The sequence below is a fragment of the Garra rufa genome, chromosome 24 (genome assembly GCF_049309525.1).
Source record: "Garra rufa chromosome 24, GarRuf1.0, whole genome shotgun sequence".
Lineage (NCBI taxonomy): Eukaryota > Metazoa > Chordata > Actinopteri > Cypriniformes > Cyprinidae > Garra > Garra rufa.
In genome coordinates, this window is record NC_133384.1 from 15179095 (window position 1) to 15189623 (window position 10529).

The following is a 10529-nucleotide window of genomic DNA, read 5'->3' on the forward strand; positions in this document are numbered from 1 at the left end:
AAACAGAAGGGAAGAAACAAGTGACCAAAAAACAAAGAAAAGAAAGTATGACAGAAAAAATATTTAAAATATTAAGAATAAACTTAAAGTAAAAAAACACAACAAACAACTGAAAGTAACATACAAAATGAGTCAAAAAAATTGAACAAAACCAAAAGAATAATGAACAAAGAAATAGTTAAATGTATAAAAATATAATTATTTATAGTAGAACAAAACAACTAAAAACAACACAAAATAAGTCAATAAATGAACAAAAGCAAAAATACAACAAAAAAAACGACACAAAAGAAATGAAATAAAAAGATTAAAAATATAAGAATAAACTAAAGAAAAAAATAACCAGAAAAAAAAAATACTACACAAAGCAATAGTTATATGTATACAAATATTATAAATAAGTATAGTAATTATTATTATTATTATTATTAAAGAAAAAAGCACAAAGAAAAGAAAAATTAAAGAACAACAAAACAGTTATACGTACAAAAATATTTCATTATGATTACTGTAGTCTTAATAAAAGTTGCATAAACTCTGCCTCCACTAAATAATACAGTAAGTGTAGGCCGCTGAGCGTACCTGCTGCAGTAATAAATAACGGAGCTGACGTCTGAACACAGGTGCACATTATATATCAGCTATTTCAATCAAGCGTGGGTCAGCGGGTGAGATTTACCAGCCAGAAATATCTGTTTCATAAGCCGTGCTTCTTTGAGAAAGCCTGACAGCGGCGCAGGTAAAATATGAGCCACTACTCTTCTGACACACTGACGACTTCAATTAGTTTGACAGAGTGCAAACAGAGCCACGCTAAAGTGATTAGCGCCGCTAAAAGCAGACTAACACGCCAGAGCGATCGCACTTCATAAATCTGAACAACTCGCCGTAATGAACTTACAAACAGCCACCGGAAGACTATCTGAGCCAAACCCTAAATCTAATCACATCGCCAGCCCACGGCAAAATATCACGGCCGGATGCGTCCGGAAAACACAAAAACATCACGAAAACTCAAACACTGTGGTCTGAACTGTCATTTTCGGTTATAGCCCAAACGGGCCAATCAGAGCGCGGCGTCACCTCGGCAGACCCGGCTAATTGGCTACGCGGCTTAGAGAGAAACCGCTCAAACGAGCCGCTTTCCCGGCTTCGGGAGTTTTTTTTCTTCTTCTGTGCTCGTCTAAATAAATAAGTGGAGTTCAGCCTGACTGACGGTAAATTGGCTGGAGTGACGGCCGAGGCCCCGCGACAGATAAACACGCGATCAAAGACGTTTATTAGCAAACGCAGACTGAAATATGCAGATTGGTGTGAAGGAGGTGAACAAACAGCTGGAGACACTGATGTAGAAGTAGACCGAGAAGACGGGATTTTGAGGAAAACTACTTCCTTTTTAAGAAGGTAAGGCAAGAAACCACTCCAAAATGTAGTTGCAATCGAAACTAGATTTAAAAAAAAAGTTAGACAAACTTTAGGTTGGCTTGAGAAAGCTTAGCTTGAGAGTTTAAAGCAGCTGTAAAAGCTTGAAGTTTTAAACTTTATATAGATTAGATGATTAGCATTTTGCTAGCATGATTAGAATGTAGTTAACATGTTTCTAACATTTTTCTAACATGTTTCTAGCATGATTAGCATGTTATTAGCATTAGTAGAATGATTAACATGTTGCTAGCATGATTAGAATGTAGTTAACATGTTTCTAACATTTTTCTAACATGTTTCTAGCATGATTAGCATGTTACTTGCATAATTAGCATGTTGCTAGCGAGTTACTAGCAAGCTTCTAACATGATTAGCATGTTATTAGCATGTTGCAAACATTAACAAGTTACTAACCTGATTAACATGTTATTAGCATTATTAACATGTTGCTAACATATTTAGAATATAGTTAGCATGTTTCTAACATTTGTTCTAACATGATTAACACGTTACTTGCATAATTAGCATGTTGCTAGCAAGTTACTAGCCTGTTTCTAACATAATTAGCATGTTATTAGCATTAGTAGAATGATTAACATGTTGCTAGCATGTTTAGAATGTAGTTTACGTTTCTAACATTTTTCTAACATGTTTTTAACATGATTAACATGTTATTAGCATGTTGCAAACATGATTAACAAGTTACTAGCCTGATTAACATGTTATTAGCAATATTAACATGTTGCTAGCATCTTTAGAATATAGTTAGCATGTTTCTAACATTTGTTCTAGCATGTTTTTAACATGTTACTTGCACGATTAACATGTTGCTAGCAAGTTACTAGCCTGTTTCTAGCACAATTAGCATGATATTAGCATTAGTAGCATGACTAACATGTTGCTAGCATGTTTAGAATGTAGTTTACATGTTATTAACATGTTACTTACACAATTAGCATGTTGCTAGCGAGTTACTAGCAAGCTTCTAGCATGATTAGCATGTTATTAGCATGTTGCAAACATGATTAACAAGTTACTAGCCTGATTAACATGTTATTAGCATTATTAACATGTTGCTAGCATCTTTAGAACATAGTTAGCATGTTTCTAACATTTGTTCTAACATGATTAACATGTTACTTGCTTAATTAGCCTGTTGCTAGCAAGTCACTAGCCTGTTTCTAGCATAATTAACATATTTATCATTAGTAGAATGATTAACATGTTGCTAGCATGTTTAAAATGTAGTTTACATGTTTCTAACATTTTTCTAACATGTTTTTAACATGATTATCATGTTACTTGCACAATTAGCATGTTGCTAGCAAGTTACTAGCAAGCTTCTAACATGATTAGCATGTTATTAGCATGTTGCAAACATGATTAGCAAGTTACTAGCCTGATTAACATGTTATTAGCATTATTAACATGTTGCTAGCATCTTTAGAATATAGTTAGCATGTTTCTAACATTTGTTCTAGCATGCTTTTTAACATGTTACTTGCACGATTAACATGTTGCTAGCATGTTTAGAATGTAGTTAACATGTTTCTAACATTTTTCTGACATGTTTTAACATGATTAACATGTTACTTGCACAATTAACGTGTTGCTAGCGAGTTATTAGCAAACTTTTAACATGATTAACATGTTGCTAGCATGTTTCTAGTATGTTTAGAATGTAGTTAACATGTTTCTAACATTTTTCTAACATGTTTAACGCATTTTTAGCATGATTAACATTACTTGCATGATTAGCAAACTTTTAACATGATTAACATGTTATTAGCATGTTGCTAGCATGTTTCTAGTATGTTTAGAATGTAGTTAACATGTTTCTAACATTTTTCTAACATGTTTAACGCATTTTTAACATGATTAACATTACTTGCATGATTAGCAAACTTTTAACATGATTAACATGTTATTAGCATGTTGCTAGCATGTTTCTAGTATGTTTAGAATGTAGTTAACATGTTTCCAACATTTTTCTAACATGTTTAACGCATTTTTAGCATGATTAACATTACTTGCATGATTAGCAAATTTTAACATGATTAACATGTTATTAGCATGTTGCTAGCATGTTTCTAGTATGTTTAGAATGTAGTTAACATGTTTCTAACATTTTTCTAACATGTTTAACGCATTTTTAGCATGATTAACATTACTTGCATGATTAGCAAATTTTAACATGATTAACATGTTATTAGCATGTTGCTAGCATGTTTCTAGTATGTTTATAATGTAGTTAACATGTTTCCAACATTTTTCTAACATGTTTAACGCATGTTTAGCATGATTAGCATTAATTGCACTATTAGCATGTTACTAGCATGTTTCTAACAAGTTATTTCTAACAAGCTTCTAACATGATTAACATGTTGCTAACAAGTTATTAGCAAACTTCTAACATGATTAGCATTTTGCTAGCATGTTTCTAGTATGTTTAGAATGTAGTTAACATGTTTCTAACATTTTTCTAACATGTTTAACATGTCTTTAACATGATTAATGATACTTGCATAATTAGCATGTTGCTAGCATGACTGACAAGTTATTAACATGTAAGTCTGTTTCTAGCATGATTAGCATATTACTAACATGATTGACAAGTTGCTAGTCTGTTTCTTACATGATTAGAATGTAGTTAACATGTTCTAACATTTTCTAGCATGTTTTTACACGATTAACAAGTTACTTTCATGATTAACATGTAATGAGCACGTTGCTAACAAGTTATTTGCAAACTTCAAGCATGATTAACATGTTATTAGCCTGTTTCTAGTGTGATTAACATGTTATTAGCTTTAGTAGCATGATTAATGTTATTAGCATGTAGCTAACAAGCTTAGAATGTAGTTAGAATGTTATTAGCACTTTGCTAGCATGATTAACATGATTAGCATGCTATTAGCATTAGTAGCATGATTAGCAAATTACTAACATTTTGTTAGTATGTTTCTAGCATTATTAGCATGTTATTAACATTAACATGTTGCTAGCATGTTTCTAACCTGTTCAAAATGCAGTTAGCATTTTTCTAACGTCTAACATGTTTTATTTTTAACGTTACTTGTATGATTAGCATGTTGCTAGCAAGTTATTAGCAAACTTCTAGCATGATTAACATGTTATTAGCCTGTTTCTAGTGTGATTAACATGTTATTAGCTTTAGTACCATGATTAACAAGTTATTAGCATGTTGCTAGTCTGTTTCTAGCATTATTAACATGCTATTAACATTATTAGCATGATTAATGCTATTAGCATGTAGCTAACAAGCTTAGAATGTAGTTAGCATGTTATTAGCACGTTGCTAGCATGATTAACATGATTAGCATGCTATTAGCATTGGTAGCATGATTAGCAAATTACTAACATTTTGTTAGTATGTTTCTAGCATTATTAGCATGTTATTAACATTAACATGTTGCTAGCATGTTTCTAACATGTTTAAAATGCAGTTAGCATTTTTCTAACGTCTAACATGTTTTATTATTTTTAACGTTATTTGCATGATTAGCATGTTGCTAGCAAGTTATTAAGTTTCTAGCATGATTAGCATGTTGCTAGCATGATTAGCATATTATTAGCATGTTGTTAACATGATTGACAAGTTACTAGCATTTTGCTAGTCTGTTTCTAGCATGATTAGCATGTTGCGAGCACATTTCTAACATTTTCTAGCGTACTCGTTTTGTGTTTTTCTTTTACACTGCTTTAAAATGTTTTGCAAGTCTTTGGCTGTACATTGCAGGATTTTCTAAGTTGCTCTGATCAAACATTTTATGATTTAGTGCTTTTTTTTGTTCAACGCCCTCAAAGGTTTTCTGGTACAACGCACTTTAAACTAAGGAATAAGGCTGTCAGCGGTGTCTCTAGGAACTTTTAATGTCTTGGAAATCTTCTTGTAGTCTCAGGCTTTCTAATGGAATAAAACTATTTCTTTTCTGTAGCTTTTGTTAGAGCTCTGTCGACTTTGCCATATTTGCTACTCAACTTCATGGGCTAAATGCATGTATGTGTAACACTCCAAGCCAATTCAGTTTTTGTTTTAAGAGTCTCTAGAGGCTTAAATCCTATAACTCACAATTCTATATTGACATTATCACTTTTAATATGCCAGTAAAAGTCCTGGATCTTCAGAAAAGCTTGTATTTGTAAAGTACTGCAGTCTCTGGGGGGTTGAATAGTTTTGATTGCAACTGTACATGTCAAAGCCATGACAAATCTCTTTGGATCATGAGAAGCACATGTGAGGTGTGTGAACTTACTGGCGTGGACCTGTAGGCCGCAGCTACCGCAGGACAGCAGGACGCTGGTGCCGTCGTCGCCGATGTGGGAGTTCGACGGCAGCGGTTCGGTGTTCTCTGCCCCTGCGCTGAAGCACATCTCTGGGACCAGTGGACGCGTGCGACAGCCGACCCGGGATACAAGGCCAGACGTGTCCGAGATGTGGAAGGCATCCTTAACGGGCTAAACACACACAGACACACACGAGAGAGGAGAATTGATTAACTGGAGAAGTAAAGCAACTTCCTGTCTACTAAAGATAAAAAATAAAGCGTTGAAGTGGACCAGATCTTGTGCTGATAGTCATAAGTTTTATTATGAAAGGCTCTTTCAGGATTTTTTGTGCATTACCTGTGTGTACGGACAGAAGAGCGTGCAGACGGCGCAGTGCGGCTCGATGGTCCCCATCGCAGCGTTGAACTGTTTCTCGGCCAGGAAGTTTGGCGTGCGGTTTTGCCACAGTGCGTTCTCCTCTGACTTCTTGGCCTCTGGTTGGATGCTGCCATTTACAGGCAGCCCAGAGTATAACTCTACAGAAACACAGAGAGATGACACACAGGTGAGATTCACATATCAGAGGAGTAACATGCTAGAATAATTACGATATATAATCTTACAATCAATAAATAACTTTACCAGGCAGATAGATAGATAGATAGATAGATAGATAGATAGATAGATAGATAGATAGATAGATAGATAGATAGATAGATAGATAGATAGATAGATAGATAGATAGATAGATAGATATAGATAGATAGATAGATGGATAGATAGATGGATAGATAGATAGATAGACAGATAGACAGATAGACAGACAAATAGATAGACAGATAGATAGATAGACAGATAGAATTTCGTTTGATTGATAAATATTACTTCGATAGACAAATAGACAGATATTCGTTTGATAGATAGATATTTGTTCAATAGATAGATAGATAATGATTCGACATAAATTCGTTCGATTAATCAATAGATATGGGTTCAATAGAAATTCATCAATAGATATCCATTCGATCAATCAAGACATAAATAGATAGACATTTGTTCGATCGATAGCTATTTGTTCGATCAATCAATAGATATTTGTTCGATCAATCGATAGTTATTCGATAGATGGATATTCGTTCGATAGATATATACTTGTTCCATCAATTGATATTCGATAGATATTTATTTGTTTGATCAATTGATATTCGATAGATATCCGTTCAATCATTTGATGGATATTCGATAGATAGACAGATAGATTTAGATATTCGTTCAATAGATAGATATTCATTTGATCAATCGATAGTTATTCGATAGATAGATATTCGTTCGATAGATATATATTTGTTCCATCAATTGATATTCGATAGATATATATTTGTTCGATCAATCAATAGATATTCATTCGATCAATCGATAGTTATTCGATAGATAGATATTCGTTCGATAGATATATATTTGTTCCATCAATTGATATTCGATAGATATCCGTTCAATCATTTGATGGATATTCGATAGATATCCGTGCAATCATTTGATGGATATTCGATAGATAGACAGATAGATTTAGATATTCGTTCAATAGATAGATATTCATTCGATCAATCGATAGTTATTCGATAGATAGATAGATATTCGTTCGATAGACAGATAGATATGGGGATCGATAGACAATAGAATGGTGATCGATAGACAGATATCCGTTTGACTGATTGATAAGATAGATATTCGTTCAATAGACATATTTGTTTGATCAATCAATAGATATTCGTTTGGCAGATATTCAATGGATAGATATTTGTTCCATAGACAGGTATTTGTTTGATTGATTGCTAGGTAGATATTCGTTCAATGGACATTTGTTTGATCAATCAATAGATATTCATTCAATAGATATCCGTTCAATCGGTCGATAGATAGATATTCATTTGGCAGATATTCAATAGATAGATATTTGTTCAATAGATATTTGTTTGATCGATGGACAGATAGACATCTGTTCAATAGACTGATATTCTTTCGATTGATCGATAGATATTCATTCAATCAATCGATAGATATTCGTTCGATAGACACATAGACATTCTATAGATGGATAGATATTTGTTCGATCGATCAATAGATATTCATTTGATCAATTGATATACGATAGATATCCGTTCAATCAATTGATAGATATTCGATAGATAGACAGATAGATTTAGATAGATATTCTTTCAATAAATCGATAGATATTCGATAGATAGATAGATATAGATATAGATAGATAGATAGATATTCGTTCGATCAATCGATGGATAGATATTCATTTGATAGACATTCTTCCTATCGAGTGAGATATTAGTTCAATAGATGAAAGATATTTGATTGATCAATAGATATTCGTTCGACAGATAGATAGATGTTCGATAGATATAGATAGATTGATAGATATTCGTTTGATAGACAAATATATGTTTGCTCGATCGACAGATATTCGCTAGATAGATGGATGTTAATTTGATAGATATTTGTTTGATCAATCAATAGATATTAGTTCGATAGATATTCATTCGATATATATCTGTTCAATCAGTTGATAAATAGTTATTTTTTCAGCAGATATTCAATGGATAGATGTTTGTTTGATCGATTGATAGATAGATATTCGTTCAGCAGATATTCAGTAGACATATTCGTTTGATTCGACAGTTAGATATCCGTTCGATAGACAGATATTCGTTTGACTGACTGATTGATAGATGTTCGTTCAATGGATACTTAGATACTTGTTTGATGGATAGATAGATATTCGTTCAATAGACAGACATTCGTTTGACAGATAGATGTTCATTCGATAGATATTCGTTCAATCGATATTCTTTTGATTGATCGATAGATATTTGTTCGATAGACAGATATAGATTGATAGACATTCGTTCAATCAATTGATAGATATTCGATAGACAGACAGATATAGATAGATTGATGGATATTCGTTCAATAGATACATATTTGTTTGATCAATTGATAGATAGATATCCCTTCGATCAATTAATAGATATTCGATAGACAGACATAGACATACACATACACATACACATATATATATATATAGATAGATAGATAGATAGATAGATAGATATAGATAAGACTGATCTATTGATTGAGATAGACATTTGTTCAATAGAATGAGCCCTGAAACCGATAGGAGAATATCGGAAACCATGTGATTTTTTCCTGTTTACACAGTCGTGGGCCAAATCCGATCTGTGCCACATGGGAGGAAAAAAACGAAATTGGGTCACTTGAACCATGCAGTGTAAATGTGGCCTTAGATGTCTAGAGAAATCAGTGGTGGAGGTAACGAATTACAAATACTCACATTACTGTAATTAAGTAAATTTTTTGGGTATTTGTACTTTCATGAGTACAATTTTAAGTCTGTAATTTTACTTGTACTTGAGTACAAATTACCCTGAGTAATTTACTTAATTACTTTTAAAATCACAATTCGTTACAGAGTAGCCTACTGCAATTTGAATTAATATTTCAACCACTGACTGGCTTTTCGGTAGCCAATAAAAATATCTCTTCTTAACGGACCAATGAAAAGCCTGGTATAGTATTTAAAACCGAAAAACACGTTCCGTTTATTTTTATTTTTATTTTTCCGGCGCGCTATTGATAAGATAATCATCACTAGAAATAGGGCTGGGCGATAAATCGACTTTATAGATTAACTTAAATGTGTAGTTTACATCGATTTGTTTGAATGAAATTCGGGTTTCTCTTTAATATCAGCCGACGCTCCTCTCTGGGCTCCAGCAGTTCCGAATGGGCTCAGCCCTCCCCCGCGCATTTACCATATTAGAACACACTAATATACTGTAAATATTTGTTTTCAGAAAGGCACGGAAAACAAATAATGGGAGCCACTAAAGGGACATGATTAGCTGCTTGTTAGCAAGTTAGCCGGACCCGATCAGCATATTTGTGTTTGCGCTCAGCGGAGATTCAAAGTTTTCTACGCGTTTTTGCAACATTGAGTAATGTATCATGGACATATCTGACAAATCCTTTCAGAAACAAGTGTAGAGAGAGTGCCAATAAGAGACTGATTGTACAGTATAGCGAGCGTTGTTATAATAGAGCTTTGTGATATTACGAACCAAGATGAGTAACAGCTTTTAATCATTTTTAAGGGAGTTTGTAAATGACATATTGATTTAATACAACAGCTAAATAAACAAGAAGTTATTATTAAGTGACTTACATTGTCTGACTATAACACTATTGCCTAATTTTGCTCTATTTTGTGGTCAAAAGTAGTCTGAAACAAGTCATCTAAACCGCTGAGTGTTTATGAATGAACGTGCGTTTTTAAAGGAATCTAGTGAAATGATTCAATTTCCCATTCATAAAAACCAGCGGTTCAAATGAATTAATGATTCAGTCATTAAATCAGTGTCTTGCCGCCTCCTGCTGGCAGATCGTTTCAGTTATTTAAATCATTTAATATTTCTGTATTCAAAATTTTATATTTTTAAATACGATATAACTGCAAGAGAAAAGCATGGAAATTATATAATAAGAATGAGGACTGGTGGAAAGTGATCACTGATGCAGTTGCATTGTGTATTACAAAATATATGGTGCCCATATGTTGTGGACAAGCTGGTGTTTCTTTCCATGCTAAATGTCGTAGGGGGGGGAAATCTTTTTAAATCGTAAATCAGATGTTTTGTGAAAAAATCGGGATTTTATTTTTAGGCCATTTCGCCCAGCTCTACAACATGCAAATCCTTATCATTGTAATACAGACAGTATTAATT

At 33.2% G+C, this 10529-nt stretch overlaps 1 protein-coding gene across 1 annotated transcript in view; it reads right to left on the reverse strand.

The window, feature by feature from the left end:
- LOC141300220 (lysine-specific demethylase 4B-like) overlaps positions 1 to 10529 on the reverse strand; it is a 46147-nt gene that overhangs the window by 29663 nt on the left and 5955 nt on the right. Inside the window, exons 9-10 of the mRNA XM_073830549.1 lie at positions 6073 to 6251; positions 5703 to 5904 (exon numbers count right to left, since the gene is read on the reverse strand). Coding sequence (XP_073686650.1) covers positions 5703 to 5904; positions 6073 to 6251 — 381 coding nt within the window. The remainder of the gene's footprint in view (positions 1 to 5702; positions 5905 to 6072; positions 6252 to 10529) is intronic.